Here is a 23,295-nt window from a genome sequence, read left to right on the forward strand (position 1 = left end):
CTCTGGGCATTTTGTACAAGCGTCCATATCTGAAAATGAAAAATATTGTCCCCATTATCTCACAAATAGCATCAGTTATAGGACAGTAATGAACAATGAGTTTACTAGAAATGGTCTCTCTGAAGTACTTGCACCTGAAATGGATGTCCTATTCTATCCTTTATTACGCATCTTTATTACGCATCTTTTATACCAATTTATCAAAATCTTCAAATCAGTTCTCAACAAGAATAAATATTCCATTCAGATATGATATAACAGTTATATCTCATTTGATTCCTCACATGATAAAAAAATCACATGGAGAATAGATAAGATTTTAAGAAAAAGATTATAATTAGAAATCAATCGTACAGACACTGGTAAACTATTCCATATTTTTGGACCCTGAAAAAGAAGGAATGCTTTAAAGATTTCACACATATTATCCAATGGGGGTGTGAGTAGTTTTGCTAGTGGTATCCAGCTCATATTTTTGGATTAGACACAAGGTATTCCTGTAGGACACGTGAAGACCTATTTTTCATAGAATACTGAGATTGCGATTGACACGTCCAGATCAGAACGTGCTCAATTCTGGCAGTTTTTCAAAAGGGACAAAAACATCAAACAACAGAAGGAAGCTGACTTGATTTGGGAACCCAGCACAGCCCGTGTTTGGCAGATGCCTGATTCAAGGGTCAAATATGGATACACTACAAAGCGTAATCCAACATAAATCTTCCTATTGTTTGGTGTTTTCATCCCATTTGTGGCCTACTTCAATGACTTGATCCACATCTTGTTTGTGTTGCTGCTTACCTCTTATTATTTATTCATTCATTCATGACATTTATATCCCACATTAGCCCGAAATAGACTCAAGTTCATATGGCTAACAAACAATAAAATGAATAAAACATAATAATGTACAGAATATAACGTAAATTACTATACGTTCAAGAAGTAAATTAATACATGTGCAGTAAGTAACCAGGGATTTAGACTATAGCAAGGACAAACAATAATTCAGGGTGGATAGGTGAGAGCATAATTAGGCAGGACTAGATGGGAAACGAGATTAAAGAAAAGGGTGTGGGTAAAATTCAAATAGAGTTCTTTGTATTCAGAAAGGCCACAATGAAGAAATGTTTTTTAGAAGACTTCTAAAAGTTAGGTAATCATCTATAATCTTGATTGATTTAGAAAGAGAATTCAAAATTTTGGTGCCTTGATAGGAGAATTAGCAGAGTGAATTGTTTTATAGATCACATTCTTACAGATAGGGAAATGTAAGCCAAGATATTCTCTAGTTGATGAAACAGCATTACAAAGGGTAATTCAATAAGATTATTCATATATGAGGGGCTTGACCAAACATGATTTGGTGAATGAAAACGCATAATTGGAATCTCTTATTTGTAAGCAATGTAGCTCATATAAAAGAGGAGTGGCTTTGGCGAAGTGAGGAGCTTTACATATAAGACTAGCAGCAGTATTTTGAGCTGTTTGTAATTTTTTGAGAAGACCACCATTAAGTCCAGCATAGAAGGAATTGCAATAGTTGACTCTGGTGAGGAAAAGGGATTGATACAAAGTACGAAGGACAGATCTAGAGAAAAATGGCCTCAATCTCTTTATCTTGCAAAGTGAGTGAAAGGGGCTTGGTTTTCAAGGGTGGGGAAACAATCTATTGTAACTCCCAAGATTTTCATTGATGACGCAAGGAAATAGGTTTTGTTCTTAATAGTAAAGTTACTAAGATTCATAGGATGGTGAGGGTTAGTTATAATTAGAAACTTAGTTTTACCCGTATTAAGTTTTAGTTTGAAATTACTTTCTTGCTTTGTGTTGATGTTTTGGAAAAGGCAGGAGTGCATGCATATTTGCTAGCTCATTTTGGGTCTTCAATAAAGGCTTAATATTGGCCTGGCACATTATAGTGTAAAATCACTCACCAGTTTGGCTGGAGACCTCTCCCTCTGGACAGGGGATACAGTCATAGCAGCAGACGGCTTTCCTTCCCTGGTTAATTTCCTGAAACCAGGATGGCAACTTGGGCTGCATCTGGACTGCAGAGGTTCCTGAGGATTGAGAAAAAAATCTGAATAACTTGAGAAAATACTGGATTATGACTTTTCAAATGCCGTATTACATTTCTGTCTAAACATGAGCCGGTGTTGCCCATTTCGTTTCATGAATAATTAGTTCTATATATAGGAACCAACAGTAAAAGACAGAGAGAGAGAGAGAGAGAGAGAGAGAGAGAGAGAGAGAGAGAGAGAGAGAGAAAGAGAGAGAACTAGAAACGAAGAGAAGTATATCTTAGGTGTGGAAAAACATATTGTAGATGGAGTAATCAGGACATCAGGAAGGTCAGCATAATCCACAACAAACAACTATAAGTATATAGATTGGGAACCAAACAAAAAGATAGAAAAAGCTGAAAAAGAGCATGTCTCCAAAAGCTTAACAAGCTAATTAGTGTTAACACGTCTTAATGAGCAATAATGAGCATTAATTGGCAATAGTTTAGAATTTACGTGTACAACTCACTAAGCATATTCTGTAATGCACTACGCCTAAATTCTAAAGCATGCAGACAAAAAGGGGTGTGGTATGGCAGGGAAATAGGCATTTTGTGGGCATTCCAAAATTTACATGCACTGTTATAGAACGTGCCCCTGTGCGACTAAATCTATGCAATGACAGTTACGCCACGCCTCCCTTGGTGTAAATGGATGCGTGTAGGTCTCCGGGCTATATGAATTGCTGCTCACTGCTTCTGATCACTGGAGACAAGAATGTACATGGGTGGTGTTGTGGTGGTGGTGGAGGAGGCAGAGATACCTGAAACTATTTGTGAGGATGGAGGGGGATAAGAGAAAGATAAAATGTTGGACCATGTGTGGGGGTGCAGGTGTGGTGGGGAAGAAGGGAAAATGCTGGACCATGTTTGGGTGGGGAGGGGTGATGGTGTAGAACGTAAAACGCCGGACCATTTGTGGAAGTGTGCCTTGACAATTTTAGCACCAGGTAAGTGTGCCATGAGAAGAAATGTTTGAATAACTCTGCTATAAATGGTTCGCTGCTCGATGTGCCCTTTATAGAATGCTAGTTGATTGCACATCTTTCCGACACCTAACTATGAGTCTCATTTATTGAATCTCTCTCAATATGTGCATGGTTCAGTGTTTTCCATCTTGTTTTTGTATTATTATTTAAAGTTTATTAAAAACTAGTAAAAAAAAGAAGCCCGTTCTGAATGAAATGAAACGGCGCCAGCAAGGTTGTCAGCTAATGGCAATTATATTTTAAAGGAACTGTTAGGAGAGAGTATGGTGAGATAAGTGAGTATGTGTGAGAGAGTGAATGAGTATGTGTCAGAGAGTGATAGTGTGAGAGAGAAAAGTGTATGTGCCTTACATCCTGCACCGGAATGTAGCCCTGTGCAGGATGTAGGCGTCAGAAACAGCTGATCACACCAGGACTTAGTTGAATGAAGGCGCTACTCCGGCGCTAAGAAGACTCTCTTCAGCTGGCGGGGTCGGGGACCCCCGCCAGCAACAAGGTATCTGATGCGGCGGCGGGGCAGGCGACGACTGCGGGGGAGGGATTGGTGTCGGGAGGGGGATCAAGGGGATCGTCGGCAGGGGGGGCCCAGGGCCTAATCTAGGGAGGCCCAGGCCCCCTCAGGCCCCACGTAGCTATGCCACTGTTCCAGGACCCCCTCCCCCTTCCTCCCCCTCCCTCTTTGAGTTCCAGGACCCCCTCCCCTCCCCTTCGAGTTCCAGGATCCCCTCCCTCCCTCCGAGTTCCATGCCCCCCATTCTCATTCATAGTTCCACACCCCCGCTCCTACCACTCTTGTAATGGAATAGAATTTTGAAGATTGTTTTTCAACCATGTCTTGTACGACCAGTGCACTTTGGGTCTGTATTGTTGATTAGAAGTAATTCGTTTCATTCATTGTTTAAGTTCATCTTAAAGGAACTCTGTTTTTGTCTGATAATACACTCTGAAATCTGTCTTTTGACCGAACTTTCCTTGTGAATACAAAAACAAGTTGGAATGTGGAAAGATAGGCACATGCTTGGATTCAGTTTGTGCTGGAGAGAACAGGATATGCTTGGGGTTCATGAGATGAGCCACCTGGCCAGTGGTTTGTTTACTTGGGCCGAAAGCATGTGACTGCATCCTCATGTACATTCTTGTAACTTTCCGTAGCTCTGAACATGGGCTCAGAGCCTATAAAAAGGGAGGGCTGGTCACAGCAGAGTGGGAGCGCAGAGGATCTCCTTTCCTGAAGTTACTATAGAGGAAACTACACTTCCTCCTTTCTTCCTCAAAATGTACCCACCTGTTCCTCTGAGTCCCATTCCCACCCACCTTCTTAATGCCATCTCAACTGCCTCTATTCCTTTTATCTTCACATTCTCAACCGTCTCACTTTCCACTGCAACTGTCCCTACTGCCTTCAAACTGCTGTGGTCACACCTCTCCTTAAGAAGGCCTTACTCGACCCTACTTGTCCCTCTAATTACCGACGCATCTCCCTCCTCCCTTTTCTCTCCGAAATTACTTGAGCGTGCTGTGTTCACACGACCGCTGCCTTGATTTTCTCTCCTCACATGCTTATTCTTGACCTAGCTATAATCTGGTTTTTCCGCCCTCTCCACTCAACCGAAACTGCGCTTACTAAGTCTCCATGACCTATTACTGGCTAAATCCAGAGGTTAATTCCATCCTCGTTCTCTTGATCTTTCCCCTGCTTTTGACACTGTCAATCACAGCATACTTCTCGATACCCCTGTCCTCACTTGATTCCAGGGCTCTGTCCTTCCCTGGTTCTCTTCCTACCTCTCCCTCCGCACCTTTAGTGTCACTCTGGTGGATCACTCTTCTACTTCTATCCCTCTGCCTGTCGGCGTACCTCAGGGTTCTGTTCTTGGTCCCCTCCTCTTTTCTATCTACACTTCTTCTCTTGGTTCATTAATCTCTTTCCATGCTTTTCCTATCATCTCTATGCTGATGACTCCCAAATCTACCTTTCTACCCCTGATATCTCACCTTGCCATCCAAACCAAAGTTTCAGCGTGCTTGTCTGACATTGCTGTCTGGATGTCTCAACGCCACCTGAAATTAAACATGACCAAAACCGAGCTTCTCATTTTTCTCCCCCCCAAACACACCTCCCTGCTCCCCCCGTTTTCTAGTTTCTGTTGATGGCTCTCTCATTTTCCCTGTCTCCTCAGCTCGAAACCTTGGGGTCATCTTTGGACTCTTCTCTCTCCTTCTCTACTCATATCCAGCAGATCACCAAGACCTGTCGGTTTCTTTCTTTACAACATCTGTAAAATCCGCCCCTTTCTTTCCGAGCACTCTACCAAAACCCTCATCCACACTCTTGTCACCTCTCGTTTAAACTATTGCAATCTGCTTCTTGCTGGCCTCCTACTTAGTCACCGTCTCCCCTCTCCAATCGGTTCAAAAACTCTGCTGCCCGTCTCGTCTTCCGCCAGGGGTCGCTTTACTCAGAACTATCCCTCTCCTCAAGTCGCTTCACTGGCTCCCTATCCATTTTCGCATCCTGTTCAAACTTCTTCTACTAACCTATAAATGTACTCACTCTGCTGCTCCCCAGTATCTCTCCACACTCGTCCTTCCCTACACTCCTTCCGTGCACTCTGTTCCATGGATAAATCCTTCTTATCTGTTCCCTTCTCCACTACTGCCAACTCCAGACTTCCGCGCCTTCTGTCTCACTGCACCCTACGCCTGGAATAAACTTCCTGAGCCCCTACATCTTGCCCCATCCTTGGCCACCTTTAAATCTAGACTGAAAGCCCACCCTCTTTAACATTGCTTTTGACTCGTAATCACTTGCCTCCACCTACCCCCTCTCCTCCTTCCTGTACACATTAATTGATTGATTACTTTATTTTTTGTCTATTAGATTGTAGCTCTTTGAACAGGGGACTGTCTTTCTTCTATGTTGGGCAGCGCTGCGTACGCCGTGTAGTGTTATAGAAATGCTAAAATAGTAGTAGTAGTAGCTTATCTTTGAGTAACGTACTGTGAAAATGAGGCTTCTGCTCCCACCTCTCCACAGGCCTCACTGGCCTCTAAACAGGACTCCAACCACTCTCTTCCTAGCATCCTAGCAATCCAACCTCAAACTCTGGCCCCCCTTTCTCACTCCAGGGTGAGCTGTTTCTCAGTATGCAAAGTGTATGCAGAGTACATGTTATCCGTTCACGCTCAGGTGACCTGCTTCTCCAGAGGCAAAATTAACGGTCTTAGCCAACAGCATATTCAGGCAATTCTTTAGTTCCGCCCCTAGGCACAGTTCTTCTAGCTTAAATACTTTTACATATCTTCACACTGAGCCTCCCCACACAGATTCCTGGGCTCAGCAGTAACCTCAATAGTTTGGAGACTTCTAACCCCAGGCTTTGCAGCCTGCTTCTCAGTACTGGGACACACAGCCCTACTTCTTCTTTGGACACCCAGTCCTTCCTTCCTTGGACACCCAGTCCTTTCTTTCTTAGACTCACAGTCCTTTCTTTGAACACACAGTTCCTCTAAGTACTGAGGCTACACAGTCCAACACTAAATGCTTTAGGGACTTCTTACCCCAGCCTGTTTTCCTTCCTTGAGCACACAGTCCACCACAAGTCCATAGGGTTAGCCCTTCTTCCAGGGGGATTCTCTTTCTTCAGCTACCAGCTCTCCTCTCTTCCTTTCACAACTCAGGTGGGGTATAAAGTGGTTAATAGCTAAACAGGACCCAGCCCATAACTGCCTGCACCTGTAGCTATCCCAGGACTCTCCCCGGTCCCAGCAACCTCCACCTATTCTCCTAGCGCCCTCTAGTGGCCTACCCCGGACATCCTGGACATTTTTAGGGGAACAAGCGCCATCTAGTGGCCTGCCCCGGCTAGGACAGCCTCTTATTTATCACAGTATGGACTGCGCAGAGGATCTGTTATTCCTGGTCTAAAAAAGCTCCTAGCTCTCGCTGTGTAACCGGGGCCCCCCCCAGCTGATGATAAGAGCCAGGATGATGAAAGGACCAGTGATGATGTATGTATATATATGTATATATCTTATAGAAGACCAGTGATGCCATGACTGTTTATTGTCTCTGTTCGTGGTCTAAGAACTCTTAGCATTGCTTAGATATAGAAGCCCAGTGATTTAATGATTGTTTAGTGATACAGCTAACCATTGTGTTTATAGAGCTAATCCTTGTACATGTGCTAACCATTATATATATTGTATATATATATATATATATATATATATATATATATATAGTATATATATATTAACCATTGTAGAATTTAGCTTCCTGTAATAAAAGGTTTCATTTACTTATTACGAATCCAAAAGAATCCACTGTAATTATGGGCAGTCCTGTTTTAGTGAGACAGGCAATAAATCCATAGCAGTACACACCTCCCCCCTCCCTTCGAGTTCCAGGACAACCCCCCTCCCCTTCAAGTTCCAGGACGACCCCCCTGCCCTTCGACTTGCAGGATGCCCCTCCCTCCCTCCGAGGTCCACGGCCCCCCTCTCCTCCGACTTCCATGCCCCCCGTGCCTCCCTCCCTCTCTCTCTCTCATCTGCCCTCCAAGCATGACCAGTCCTCCGTCAGCCCCTCGCCTTCCTAAGTGCTGGGTGTATTTTAAAAATTCTTACCTTGGGGTGCGGTGTCCACAGTGAAGGTGAGCGGCACTTCACACTGCCTTCGCATGTGTCTCAGCTCTGCCTCTGGCCCCGCCTTTCCAGAAACAGGAAATGAGGCGGGACCAGAGGCAGAGCTGAGACACATGCGAAGGCAGTGTGAAGCGCAGCTCGCCTTCACTGTGGACGCCGCATCCCAAGGTAAGAATTTTTAAAATACACCCAGCGAGGAGATCACGTGATGCGTCGAGGTGAGCAGACGTGAAAAGCTCGCCTCTTAGGCCCTCACCCTTTCCTCCGGCGACAAAAACTGACGGAACATCCCCAGAACAACCCCAAATCCATCTCGGGGAGCGGACGGGTGCATGGACCACTTCGTCCCGCGATCACCAGCAACCATGCCGATGAAAGGAGCCAAAAAAAAGGTAGAGAAGCCTCGTGCGACTGACAACAAGATGGCGGCGAGCCCCGCAATAGAGCCACAGACGCTGATGTTCTCCGACCCCCAAATACAACAGCGTAACGGAGGCGGTTCGGCTAGCGATGGCCCCGCACTATTGGAGGACACGCCGAACTGGCGAGCTAGAGCAGCGCGTAGTCAACGCTGGAAGATGAAGGTCCCAGAACAGCGGTACAAATAAAAGAGCTGCAACAATTAACACAAAAAACAAGCGCAGCTACTCGACGATTAGAGAAACCGCTCGAGGAGAGCGGAATTTACGCATTATAGGTATACCGGAGACAGTGTCGGAGCACCTATTAGCAAACAACTTAGAAAAATGGCTGAAATACCAATTCGCCCTCTCAGACAACATGGAACCGCTTGTTTAGTGCGGGTGCACCGCGTGGGACGTCGGACCGGACAACACGCAAAGGCCCGAGAGTAGTAATGCTCAAGGTCCATAACTTTATCCACAAGTGGAAATATTGCGAGGGGCCCGATTAAATAGAGAAAATCTCCAGTTTGAAGGCTCCCAGGTAAAGATTTCCAGATTTTTCTCAAGCCTTGCAGGAGCGAAGGAGAGCCTATGGACAGTGTGTAAGACGCTCTCGGAGGCCAAACAGAAACTATGTTGATTTACCCGGCCACATTGAAAATCCACCACCAAGGTAAAATGGCGCAATTTTCAAACCCATCAGCAGCACAACAGTGGATTGACAGAGACACAGATAAAATGATGACACGCGAAACATGCTGCCAAACACTAAAAAGGAAAATCAAACATGGCCCGCAACCTCAGGAAAAACGAAGTTGGGATGTACAGCACTGAACATACTGAGATAAGTAACGAGCTTGGGGAGGGGTGAGGACCATCCATCATTGATCTCACTCTATTTTCCCTTTCATTAGGAGAGGGCAGATAGGATAGGGAGGGAGAAGAGAAGGGGGGGTGGGGGGTTGAAGATGGGGAATTGGGACAGGGTTGGAGGGATTAATATGAAACAAGGAAAGGAGTGGAATCAGTTTAAATTGCAGAAGCCATGGTCAAAGAAGGGCAAGTTACACTTAGCCGGAAGAGGGGGAGGGGAGAGAACTACTCATACCAATGCTTTGGGTGAGGCTGGGCACCCAAGGCACAAGGACAGACAAAACACACTGACAGAAATCCCGAAAGCAAATATAACACACTAACTCCACTAGGTTTGCCACCTGGAACGTAGGAGGCATTGAGGGCATAATCGACCAGAAACGCCTATCTCCATGGGCGTTAATCTCCGAGAACGGGTCCGTGAAGGGGCGGAGTGAACCGTATTTTTAAAAAAAAATAGACGCCCATGCTTTATTCGCCAAGGTGTGAGCTGGGCGTTTTGCTTTTCACCGATAATGGAAAAATGAAATCGCCCAGCTCAAAAACGAATAAATGCAAGGCATTTGTTCGTGTGAGGGCCAGGATTCATAGTGCACTGGTCCCCCTCACATGCCAGGACACCAACCGGGCACCCTAGGGGGCACTTTTACAAAAACAAAAAAAAAAGGTAAAAGAGCTCCCAGGTGCATAGCACCCTTCCCTTGGGTGTTGAGCCCCCCAAATCCCCCTCAAAACCCACTGCCCACAAGTCTACACCAGTAACTATAGCCCTAAGCGGTGAAGGGGGCACCTACATTGGGTACAGGGGGTTTGGGGGGGGTGGGACGACTAGTAGCATTAAGCAGCACAATTGTAACAGGTAGGGGGGGGATGGGCCTGGGTCCACCTGCCTGACGTCCACTGCACCCCCTAACAACTGTTCCAGGGACCTGCATACTGCTGCTTGGGAGGATGGTATGACATTTGAGGGTGAAAGTAAAAAGTTGTGAAACATCATTTGTTGTGGTGGGAGGGGGTTAGTGACCACTGGGGGAGTCAGGGGAGGTCATCCCCGACTCCCTCTGGGGGTCATCTGGTCATTTAGGGCACTTTTTGGGGCCTTATTCGTCAAAAAACAGGGTCCCAGGAAAAGTGCCCTAAATTCTAGCTACAAACGCATCCATTATCGGCGAAGGGCGCCCATCTCTGTTCGTGTGATAACCACGCCCAGTTCCCGCCTTCACCACGCCTCCGACACTCCCCCGTCAACTTTGTCCACATCCGCGACGGAGTGCAGTTGAAAGCGTGCAAAGTTCGGCTTGCGATTATGCCGCTTGATTTGTTTTTGTGAGAAGAACGCCCATCTCCCGATTTAGGTCGGAACTTGGGCGTTATTCTCGTTCGATTATAAGCTGGATTGCAACTCCCATTAAACGCACCAAGATATTAACAGCCTTGAGGAGACATAAGGTCGATATCTGCTGCTTACAAGAAAACTAGGCTAACCATAGAGGAACATTTAAAGCTTAAGAGGCAGTGGGTGGGTGAAGTACACGCGGCCATCCTCAGGAACCCGTAAAACATGGGTAGCGCTACTGATTCGCAAGGGATTGACCTCCAGATCCGAACTGGTAAAAGCAGATCCACAGGGACGTTATGTTCTTGTGCGGCTGTGGTTGCAACACCGGGAGTTCTTGATCTTAGGAGTATATGGGCCTAATACATATGACAAACAGTTTCTGGCAAATATCACACAATTATGCCTCCCCTTCCGCACACAACATCTAATGGTGATGGGAGATTTCAATTTAGTAGTGGACCCTCAGTGTGATCGCTCTGAACCCAAAGCAGCACACGAAAGGGGACCTAGATCCCAGGGTCTGACCTCCTTTCAACGCACATTAAATGTAGTAGATGCATGGCGCTGTCTACACCCCGACGAGCGAGATTACACACACCGCTCAAGAGCGCACGGAACATTCGCTAGTTAGATTACATTCTGATAGAGCAGACTGCGTTCTCATGGGTAACTTCTGCAACAATTGGCCCAGAGGAAGTGTCAGACCATTCAATAGTATGGCTAGACTTAGAGGCACCACTGTTCTACCAGCAGTGGAGGGGATGGCGCTTCCCCACTTATTTAGCACACAACAAAGAGTTTCAGGAACATATAAAGCAAAAATGGGAGGACTATGTACATAATAACGAACAGCACAAAGACCAACCAGACATATTCTGGAATGCAGCCAAAGCAGTCCTTAGAGGGGAAGTGATAGCATATGTCCATGCGAGAAACAGGAAACACACTAATGCCATAGTGAGACTGGAGCAAAATCTGAGGAAGGCTAGAAACCGCTATCTGGCACACCCATCAGTGAACGCTAGAGAGAACATGAAGGCCATACAGGTGACTCTTAACGCCCTTTTACATGAACGTGCGAGTCGTTCCTTGGCCTATCAGAAATTCAGACTTCATCGCTATGGGAACAGATCTGGCACCATGCTGTCAAACTTGATTAAAGCATGGAGCCCGCAAACACCAATAGAGACACTTAAAGATGAGTCAGGCCACATACACAATAAAAGTGAGAAGATAGCGGAAATACTCACAAAATTTTTTGCTTCTTATATAGCCCAAGGCAAACCCCCAAGGAGTCAGAGATCCAGAACTTTTAGAGCAAGCGGGCCTTACAAAACTCACAGAAAAAGAACAAATAGAGCTAGCGCTACCTCTAACAATAAAAGAAATACAAGCAGTGATTAAAAATATACCAGGGAAAACAGCACCAGGCCCGGATGAGTACACGGGAGAATTTTACAAAATACTACCCAATTCATTTTACCCGGCAATCTGCGAGTATTATGAACAGATCATTGAAGACGGCTGTTTTCCTCTACATACCAACACAGCTTTGATAACATTAATATTAAAGCCTGGACGTCAGGGTAACATAGCAGATTCATACAGACCCATATCACTACTGAACGTAGATCTGAAAATTTGGCGAAAGCTCTGGCAAATCGCTAGTAGACATTTTGCCTAAATTAATTGAGGAAGAACAAGTGGGCTTTATCAAAAACAGGCAGGCAGCTAAGAATGTCAGGAAATTATTACTAGCTATGTCAACGTGCCAGCTGTTAGAAACCCCAGCATCCATGTACTCATTAGATGCCACAAAAGCCTTTGATCAAGTAGGATGGGAATACATGTTCGCTGTTCTGAAATATCTGGGATTTGAGGGGAGGTTTTACAAAGCAATAGAGGCCCTATACACTAACCCAAGTGCAGAAGTATTAGTGAATGGTGTAAGAGGCCAATCCTTTGAAATTGCAAGAGGCACGAGGCAAGGGTGCCCCCTATCTCCAGCTTTGTTCATCCTAACTTTAGAACCCCTACTAAGAATACTCAAACGTGCAACAGATATACCTGGAGTAAAGGTGGGGAGACAGCTAGTCAAAACGCTTGCTTTTGCGGATGACCTCATGATTATTACGACACAACCCCGCAGCTCCCTCAAAGGCCTCCTACATCAGATACAGAGCTTTGGAACCCTTTCCGGGTTTACCTTAAATATGAGTAAGTCGCTAGCACTAGACATATACCCGGAAGGGGAGATGCAAGACTCGGAAGATCTTCCGATAACCCAAGCGAGAGAGAAGATCAAATACCTAGGCACCCAAATAACAAAAGATCTAGCCACACTTTATCAGGAGAATGTGGGCCCCTTATTGGAGTCTACATGTGTCAAACTAAGACTATGGGAGGCCTACCCGCTAACTTTATTGGGACGCATAGCACTGTATACCGTATTTTTCGGACTATAAGACGCACCGGACCATAAGACGCACCTAGGTTTTAGAGGAGGGAAATAGGAAAAAAAAAAATTTTCCTTTTTCCCTCCTCTAAAACCTAGGTGCTACCGGTGCGTCTTGTCCGAGTTCAGGATCGCCCTCCCCTACTCACATCAGCGATGTTCCCTGGTGGTCTAAGCGACGTCGGGGCAGGAAAGAGCCCCCTCTTTCCTGCCCAGCACGCTGCTCTCCGTCCTCCTCCGTCCTCCTCCGTCCTCCTGTATGCTGCCTGACGGTCTCTGCGATATTCAAAATGGCCGCCGAGAGTCTCGGCGGCCATTTTGAATCTCGCCGAGACCGTCAGGCAGGATAAAGGAGGACGGAGAGCAGCACGCTGGGCAGGAAAGAGGGGGCGCTTTCCTGCCCCGACGTCGCTAGACCACCAGGGAACATCGCTGATGTAAGTAGGGGAGGGCGATTTGGGGGGGGGGGAGGGCGATTCGGGGGGGAGGGCGATCCGGAATCGCTACCTTCGGACTATAAGACGCACCCCCCATTTTCCTCCCAAATTTTGGGGGAAAAAAGTGCGTCTTATAGTCCGAAAAATACGGTAATATGGTGATTGTGCCAAAATGGCTATACATTTTCCAAACCCTACCACTCTACCTAAAATCAGAAGATGAACAGTCAAAGGAACCATAGTTGTAGGCAAGGGACGGGAACATAAGGGAGTTTGTAGTTGCAGGACTGGTTAAATGATATATTTAGAATGTTCCAATTAGGCCTTAATTGTGTACTTCACAATAGACCATGCAGTCCGAAGTAGGTAATTAGAGGAGTAACGAGAGCAGCGAGACATGATAGAGATAATAAATGTATAGTAACAAAGCTGTAAGTGTAAACTCACAATGCGTAAATTGATGTTTTGTTCAATTTGAATGTTCACATTGCTTAATAAACAAATTATTAAAACAAAAATAAAATACACCAGCACTTAGGAAGGCGAGGGGCTGCCGGAGGACAGGTCGTGCTTGAGGGCAGAAAGAGAGAGAGGGAGGGAGAGAGGCACGGGGACTGGCAACTATATAGAGTTCCCTTGCGGGCAGGGCGATTATGAACCCAGGAACACTACACAGCTTCACTGCCACGCTGCCACGGAGTCAGCTTCAGAATGTGGCAGTGAAGGGTTTGTAGGGTTCATGCTGCCTGTAACGCTGTATCCATCTCCTGTGCTGACGTTAGCGTGCTTCCTGGTTCGTCACAACCAGCCCTGACCATCACAGGATAGCAGCATGAGGCACACCAACTTACGCCACCCCCCCCCCCCCCCACCCTCAGTCCGCGCCCAATGTCGCCGGCATCAACACTGCCGGTATTGCCGCCGCTACCACCCCCCTGCAAGCTACTCGCCTCCTCCCTCACAACCCCCCTCCCAGACACACGACGCCCTTCCCCTGGGTCCGCAGCCAACGTTGCCAGTAACAACTGTGCTGGTAGGGCCGCCGCCACTGCAAACACGCTCTGAGACAAAGGCCCCCCCCCCCCCCAGGAAAGGAGGGAGGCTGGAAGGGAGAAGTTGCCAGCTACTCCCACACAGTCTGCCTCTAACGTGTCTGCTCCGCAACATACCCACGCTTCCAAGACACACCACCCTCACTCACTTTCTGGCCACCCCCCCCAAGCAGCCTCCCTCCCTCCCAGCTCCATGGTCCCCCCTTCCTCCCAGTTCCAGGGTCATCGTCCCTCTGAATTTTAAAAGTCATCTTGACTTACCAAGTCGGGGTTACGGCGGCCGGCAGCAGCGGTAAAAGGCGTGCAGCCCTCGGCCCCCTCTCTCTCTCTCTCTCAGCTCTGGTCCCACCCTTGCAGAAACAGGAAATGAGGCCAGGACCAGAGCTGAGAGAGAGAGAGAAGGGCCAAGCCTGCACGCCTTTTACCGCTGCTGGCCGCCGCCGTAACCCCGATGAGGTAAGTCAAGATGACTTTTAAAATTTGGAGGGAGGGGGCCTGGAACTGGAAGGTAGGGACAACAACCCTGGAACTGGGAGGGAGGGGGACCCTAGAACTAGGAGGGGGGACCCTGAAACTCGGAGGGAGGGGGGAGCCTGAAACTCAGAGGGAGGGAGTGGAGGGGAGGGAGGACCCTGAAACTCGGAGGGTGGGGGGAGGAAGGGGGGAGGGAGGGAGGGACCCTGAAACTTGTAGGGAGGGAGGGACCCTGAAACTCAGAGGGAGGGAGGGAGGGAGGGTGGGGGAAACTGGGAGGGGATGACCCTGCAAACTCGGAGGGAGGGAGGGAGGATGACACTGGAACTCAAAGGGAGGGAGGGAGGATAACCTTTGAACTCGGAGGGAGGGAGGGAAAGGAGGGAGGGGTGGACGACCCTGTAACTGGGAGGGAGGGGGGACCCTGTAACTGGGAGGGAGAGGGGCCCCTGGCACACACTCTCATTCTCACACACACACTCTCTCTCTCTCTCACAGACACAGACACACTAGCACCCAGTCTCACTCTCTCTCTGTCACATACACAAACTCGCACATTCACTCTCTCTCTCTCACACAGTAACTCTCACACACACTCTCTCTCTCAAACATACACACTCTGAGGGAAAACCTTGCTAGCACCCCGTTTCATTTGTGTCAGAAACAGGCCTTTTTTCCTATTAAAAGTATTAAAATAAAATGAGATTAAAATCAATATAAAGTAGAAATAAAATAAATTTAGTACATTAAGTAGACTGTGGCTTCAATCTAAAACCCCAAGAGAGAGTAACAAAGAGAAAGGCTAAGACTTAAAAAGACTCAATGATTGCTCAGAGCGGAGGGCTAGCGGGAAGGGATTCCTAAAAGAGGGGACCGGATAAAAGAAAGCAGAGTGAGATGTAGATTCCAGATGAGACAAATGGACTGGAGGGATAGAAAGGTGACAGGCAAAGAGAGAATGGAGAGGGCGAGAAGGGTGTAAGGAGAAATGAGAGCAGTGAGGTAAGTGAGAGGTGCCAAGTGAAGGGCCTTAAAAGCCAGAGTGGAGAGCTTAAATTGAATTAAATCTGACCTCGATGAATGTGTTGTTCCACGTGATCAACTCTTCATAGATAGTAAATTCCTGCTCTGCTGGAGCATAAGGGGTTATACCTTCCAATAATTTCATTACTCTGTGTCTTTTCGGATATAAAGACATTGCTTATAATATCATAAACCAATGCGAGATTACCATTCTCATCAAAAAAGATTTCCTCACCCAGAACGTTCTTAAAGCGCTGGTTCTTCAGATAACGATGAAGCTAATGAAAATGAGAAACACTTTGAGTAGTGAAGCTCACTGCAGGGATACACTGCTAACTTCAAGCTCATACAATCTGCTCCTGAATTATGGACGTTTTCAATTTGAAGCAATATTAGGGTGAAGCTTATTGTTGAAGAGGGTCCCTTGTCATGGAATGGCTCCCAAGGTGTCACTATTTATGATATACATTGTGTGTCATGATTGTGGCCAGTGACCCTCTCCCAGACTTACCTTATTTCTGGTGGTCATCTTCTGAGCTGGCTTCTGTTTCTTCTGTCTGTCCTTTCTGACCTAGCTCTGTCTCTCTGTGCTGGCTGCTTCCAGCAGCATGACTCTAATTGCGTCACTATACGACAGCTGTGTGGGTTAAGCCTCTCTGGGTTTAAGTGTGCTGGCTGCCTGTGTCTGGTAGTTGTGACATCATCAGGGCAGGGCCTTGATAAGGCAATGGTGTTCTTTCCTTCAGGGCCTTTGCAATGTTTGTTTTATGTCCAGGTTAGTGTTGGTGCAGGTGTGCACTGGTGACTTGTGTTTAGCTTCCCAACTTTTCCCTTTGTGGCTCCCCTGCTTTCCTTTTTGGTGCTTTAGAAGCACTTCTGTGCCTGGGCTTTGGAAGCACTTCTGTGTTTGGTGCTTTGGAAGCATTTCTGTGTTTTGGTGCTTTGGAAGCATTTCTGTGTTTTGGTGCTTTAGAAGCACTTCTGTGTTTGGTGCTTTGGGAGCACTTCTGTGTTGGTGCTTTGGAAGCACTTCTGTGTCTGGTGCTTAGGAGCACCTTGGTAGTTTTAGTGTTGTAGAGCACTGCTGTAGCTTGGTGCTTAGTAGCACCTGTGTTAGTTATGTGCTTAGGTTCCCTGCTTGCTCCCTGTGGCCCCACTGTTGTTCCTTGGTTAGTTTAGTGCTGTGGAGCACTGCTGTAGCCTGGTGGTTAGAAGCACCTGTGTTAGTTTATGTGTTTAGGTTCCCTGCTCTTTCCCTGTGGCTTCCCTGCTTACTCTAGTGGTGCTATTAGTAGCACTTCTGTTAGTATAGGGCTTAAAAAGTCCTTTTGTTAGTTTAACACTTAGGAACACTTTTGTTGGTTTCTGTTAGGAGCACTTCTGTTGGGTTACTGTTAGGAGCACTTCTGTTGGGTTCTGTTAGGAGCACTTCTGTTAGTTCAGTACCTAGACGCACTCCTGTTTCAATCTTGTTCTAGTATCCTGGTCCCGGTGTTATCCTGTATCCGGTAAGTCCTGCCGGCCACTCGAACCCAGGGGCTCAACTCCTGGGGGGTCAGTGGCTAAGTGCAGGTTTAAGCTGTGTGGACCAGTCCGGTGTGCTCCAATTCGGTGTACTCCAGTCCAGTGTGGTCCGGTCCAGTGTATTCCACACCAGTGCGGACCAGTCCAGTGTCCTCCAATCCAAGGGGTTCCAGTCCATGTGTTCCGGCTTGCTGGGCAATGCCTGCAGTCTTTGCCTGTGCCGGTGTGCTAGCCCAGTGTTGGTTGGTGGGTTTTGCCTGCTGCTGTCGCTCCTCGTCAGCAGCCCAAGGGCTCACGTTTGCTCCAGAGCCCGTCCCCGCGGGCTCTGAACCTGAGAACCTGACATTGTGAAGGGTTGGGAAAGAGACCCAGTCCAGTAGTGCCAAAACAAGGACAGGGGAGAAGTTTTCCATTAGACGTAATGATTCTCACTCTCCAAGTTTCTTCTAGAGGAAAGGTTCGCCCTCTAGTGGCCAAGGCGCCAGTAAGACTACTTGATAAGGGAAGGAACTACGATTCTCAGAAACCATCGTTACACATACAGGACTCCCAGGAAATAGAGGGAAGGGTGAATGATTGGGAAATGAGTTCAGATCAGGAGAATGAGCAGCAGCTGGGGGAACCCTGGGTGGAGGAAGACATGGAATGAAATAAAGAGGAAGTAGGGGAAGGAGAGCGAGAGGAGTGGATGGAAGTCTCAGGATTAGCCCGGACTCCGGTTGAAAAGATAAAGGGCTTTGTGGCCTCAGTTTTACCCAGACTGTTGAAGGCTGGAAAGGAGAAAATGATAAACTGGGGAAGGAACTGGTAGGGGAAGCTAACCAATTAACTATCTGAAGACAGAAGATAGTGCTTGTGAGGGCTATGCTATCATTGAGAACAAGGAGGGATTCACTGTGTTTTTTTTGCCTTTTTGGATTTAAGACTGAACTGTGTTAAGTGATGAATGCTGGAAACTGGGATTGTAACTTTCTTTGTTGATTATGGAACTAAACCAAGACTAAGGCTGTATTAAGGAGAAGATAACACAGCCCATTAAATAAACCTTTATTTTAAAAGACGGTGAGCGTGCTGAGATGTTGTCTGACCCTGCTGCTGGGTCGTAGAAGGTTAGAACCACAGCGAGGTGGCGATAGCCGGGACGCCTCCTCCCCACTTCACCAGAAGGAGAGGTGGTTTGGATTCAGTATCCCTTGATGAGACAGCCAAGCTAAGCAGGGTTTGCCCTGGCTCCCGGGTGGAAGAAGGACCTGGTTACAACATGTAGGGCTAGATTCTATCTATGACACCTAAAAAATCTGTGCCATGAAAATACGCCTAGGCATATTCTATAAACTACACTTCAAGTTAGTCACAGTTTATAGCAGAGCGGGTACATAAGAACATAAATAAGTGTAGCCATACTGGGTCAGACCAGTGGTCCATCTAGCCCAGTATCCTGTTTTCCAAACAGTGGCCAAGTCAGGTCACAAGTACCTGGCAGAAACCCAATCGTGGCAACATTCCAGAACCCCAAAGAGTAACAAGATTCTGGAATCATAACGAATAGCAAGATTCCATGAAGAACCTCAAAGAGTAGCAACATTCCGGAACCAACAGAGTAACAAGATTCCAGAATCCCAAAGTGTAGCAACATTCCATGCTACAAATCTCAGGGCAAGCAGTTGCTTTCCATGTCTGTCTCATTAACAGACTATGGACTTTTCATCCAGGAATTTGTCCAATCCTTTTTAAACCCAGATACGCTAACTGCTGTTACCACATCCTCCGGCAAAGAGATCCAGAGCGTTTAAATTTTAGGAATGCCATGACCTGCCCATCTCCTCCCATTACCCATTGATTGCTTGTTAGGGGTCCAGTTATCTGCCCTATTAGAATGGTGCACATATACAGAATCTGGGAGGGGAGGGATTAATATGGACTGTTTTACTCCAATAAACATTTATTTTTTTTATTTTTTTTATTTATTACATTTAAATACTTAAATAGATACACCTGTCAAGTGAAATACAGGCAAAGGAAAAAGAAAGAGAGAAAAGGAAAAAATACAAGAGATATCTATAAAGCTTTTCTTAGACCACAAAAATGTAGAAAGAGGGGGGGGGGGGCTAGGAATCAGAGAAGATTATAAAGTATTTAACAAATCATATAAGGCGTCTTATTCCCAATATTCATTCTACTTTGATGATTTTGAATCTAGAAAAGACTTTAGCTGCTCCAGTATATAAAAAACATTTAGTCAGGGCGAACAGTATTATACATTTGCAGGGATAGGCTAACAAAAAAGTGCCTCCTAGTTCCAATATTTTCATTCTCATAGTCAGAAAATCTTTCCTCCTCTGTTGTTTCACCTTGGTAACATCAGGGTATAACCAGATTTTTTCTCCTCCAAACTGAGAATTGGTACATTTGAAGTAAAGTCTCATAACTTCGTTCAAATCCTGCTCAAATACAAAAGAGACTATCATTGTGGCTCTTTCAGTAACATTCTCTAAAGACTGTTCCAAAATTGCTGAAATGTTATTCACGTCAATGTCCTCTTTTTCTATATCTTTTCTTTCTCCTTCTACTCCTTTGGGTTTACTAGAAATATAGTAGATTTTATTAATAGGAGAAATTGCTTCATGTGGAATTTTTAAAATTTTCTAGGAGAAATCTTTTAACAAATCTAATGCATTTGACCCAAGAAGTTTAGGGAAATTTAGCACACGCAAATTCAATCTTCTATTATAATTTTCTATCTGTTCGATCTTTTCTTCGAAGTTCAGTATTATCCCTTACCACTGCTGATTTGAACTCTTGTATTTGCTCTATTTCACTCTGTAATGTTGAAACCTTTAAAGTCAAATCGTACTTAACCAGTTCTACTGAGTGTTTCAATTCTTCAATCTTAACATTTAAAGCTTTTACCTCTCCAGAGGATCTCTGTAAGGTTGAATCCATTCCAAAAGTTTTAAACCATATCTTGTCTAGTTTATCCTCTGAGTTTCCTTCCAGAGATTGTGAAATCGCCTAGTCTCTGGGTCTCAGTGATGCCTGTAGCAATCCTGGTTCTCCGCTGGGATTTCCTCCGATCACACTTCTGGTAGTCGTTTGAAGATCCTCCTGAGTCACTGACGCCTCTGGCCACGGGGGAATCATCAATGTTGGTGGAGGGGATAATGAGGTCTCATTCTCCTGCTGTTGGTCCCGCTTCTCCAGCTACAACCGCTGTGGGTTCTGTTCCCCTCTGTACTTGGGAAGTCCAGGGGAAGAACCGTTCAAGACTTGGTTGAATCGGGGAGGAATTTGAGATAGGCGGGGGCACTAACCTCAGTGTCCATTTGCGTTTAGAATGTGGCATTTGGTAAAGAGGAAACCTTTTTTGATTCTCCTCGAGCAACCCGACTAGAGCGAGTTACACTTCTCCCGTTCTCAACGCCGTCTTGACACGCCCCCCCCCCCCCCCCAATAAACATTTAATTTAAATAAAAGGCTTACGGTATGTTTATTCTTTCTTTGCTATACTGTTTATCATAAGCATGTCTAAGCATGTTACATAAAACATGATATCCAAAATAAAAATCATTGAAAAGAACGCCATCAAATTGACAGAACAGTATTCATTCATACAAAACAAGCAGAAGTTATCAATAAATTAAGAGGCTGCTGATTTCCCAGTCTTCCCTTTTCTCTTGGCATTTTGGTGATAAAAATTTCTAGCGTGTTTATAGACTTCGGATCTACTTTGTTCATTCAAAGTTGCATGTTGTGTTGAACCATCATCTACCTTTGTACCACCAACATCACAGGACTCCTGAGGCAGGTGTTTTCACACTGAAACACAGCAGCTATGCCAAGTCCATAGAGTTGTTTCAATAAAGATCATCCTTTGAACTTACGTCTCCCTTGGTCTTTTGGAAGAGCCTATCTGCCCTACTCCCTGAACTCTCTTGCTGATGTACGTAGAGACGTGTTCTTCCACCTTGTGTGGTTGTCTCCTTTACCTATCACCCCCATGCCATTGGTTAATTCAAAATAATAAGCTTTTAATGGGATTTAAAATTAGCAAATGATAGGTTTGACCAGATATATGATGGAAGAACATTCCAGAGCATTGGAGCTAAAAAAGAAAATGGACGAGTTCCTCGTTGATTCATAATGCGGTACCTCAGTCAGCTGAGAGCAACATTGGTTTAGCCTAAATTACTGTTTTTATCTCCACCACTTCCATCGGAAGGCAATTCCATGAATTCACCACCTTTTCCATGAAGAAGTATTTCCTCAGATTACTTCTGAGTCTGCCCTCTTTCACCTTCATCCTATGCCCCCTTCTTCCAGAGCTTCCATTCAATTCAAAGAGACTCATCTCCTGTGCATTTAAGCTGCATAGGTATTTAAATGTCTCAACATATCTTCACCTTTTTTCCAAAGAATTCTATTGAGATCTTTAAATCTGACCTCATAATGCTTTATGATGAAGACCACTGGAACACTTTAGTTGCCGCCCTCTGGACCGACTCCATCTTTTTGAAGGTGCGGTCTCCAGAATTGTACAGAATATTCTAATTAAGGTCTCACCAGAGTCCTTTACAGGGGCATCATCACCTCGTTTTTCATAGTGGCTATTCCTCCTATGCACCCAAGCAACCTTCTAACTCTTGCTGTTGCATTTTCTACCTGGTTGGCCACCCTAAGATCATCACAGACAATCACACCCAAGTCCATCTCCTCTTTCATGCATAAAAGTTCTTCACCCATTAAACTGTACTGTTCCCTCGAGTTTTTGCAGCCCAAATGCATGACCTGCATTTTTTAGCATGAAATCTTTGTAGCCAAATTTCATACCATTCCTCTAGCTTTGCTAAGTCCTTCCTCATGTTATCCATACCATCAGGGTTATCTATGTTATTGCAGATTGGGAATCATCTGCAAGAGGCAAACCTTACCAGAGAGCCCTTTAGCAATACCACTTAAAAAATGTTAAAAAGAACCGGCCTAAGAATTGAAATTTGTGGCACATCACTGGTAACATCCTTTTCCTCAGAATGAGCTCCATTTACTACTACCCTCAGTTTTCTTCCACTCAACCAGTTCCTAACCCAGTCAGCCACTTTAGGGCCTATACCAAGTGTACTCAGTTTATTTATTAGTTGTCTTTGCGGAACAATGTCAAAATCTAAATACACTACATCTAGCGCCCTCCCTCGATCCAACTCTCTGATCACCCAGTCAAAGAAGTTAATTAGATTTGTCTCGCAAGATCTGCCTCTAGTGAAACCATGTTGCCTCAGGTCCTATAATCCATTGGATTCTAAAATCTTTACTATTCTTCTTTTAAAAGTGTTTCTATTAATTTACTTACCACCAAAGTAAGTCTTACCAGCCTGTAGTTCTCAACCTCTACCTTAGTTCTCCTTTTGTGGAAAGGGACCACATATATTCTTCTTCAGTCTTCTGGGACAACTGCTGACTCTAGAGAAGCATTGAAAAGATCAGCCAGCAGAGCTGCTAGAACTTCCCTAAGTTCCTTCAGTACCCTCGGATGTATACTATCCGGTTCCATTGCTTTGTCCACCTTTAGTTTTGCCAGCTCCTCATGAACCAATCCTCTAAGAATCATTCTGGGACTTCCATCCTTCTATTCCTATTTTGGTTTGTCTTCTGTGGTCCTGCTCCTGGCCTTCCAGCTAAAAACAAATAACAGAAATATTCGTTAAGCAATCCCGCCTTATCTTTACCAGCTTCTACATATTTAACCTGTTCAACTATGAGTCTCAATTCCACTTTTGCACTTCCTCCTATCACTAATTGTCACAACCGTCAGGAATGATGAGCCCTTGGACCAAAGCCAGAGCTTTGGCAGACAAATCACCGGGGCTGACACAGGCAGGAATCAGAACAGACTGGACTAGGATAAACAGACTCAACAAGGCAGGACAGAGGTAACTAAACACAATGGACAACACAAGAACCAGATCCAGACGAGGCAAGGAAAAGAAGGCAAAGGGCCAGAACTGGAACCCAGACAGGA

At 45.6% G+C, this 23,295-nt stretch overlaps 1 protein-coding gene across 1 annotated transcript in view; it reads right to left on the reverse strand.

Moving 5' to 3' along the window:
• LOC115464572 (vomeronasal type-2 receptor 26-like) overlaps positions 1-23,295 on the reverse strand; it is a 108,674-nt gene that overhangs the window by 47,074 nt on the left and 38,305 nt on the right. Inside the window, exons 4-5 of the mRNA XM_030194935.1 lie at positions 15,967-16,036; positions 15,808-15,866 (exon numbers count right to left, since the gene is read on the reverse strand). Coding sequence (XP_030050795.1) covers positions 15,808-15,866; positions 15,967-16,036 — 129 coding nt within the window. The remainder of the gene's footprint in view (positions 1-15,807; positions 15,867-15,966; positions 16,037-23,295) is intronic.

The sequence above is a fragment of the Microcaecilia unicolor genome, chromosome 3 (assembly GCF_901765095.1).
Source record: "Microcaecilia unicolor chromosome 3, aMicUni1.1, whole genome shotgun sequence".
Taxonomy (NCBI): domain Eukaryota; kingdom Metazoa; phylum Chordata; class Amphibia; order Gymnophiona; family Siphonopidae; genus Microcaecilia; species Microcaecilia unicolor.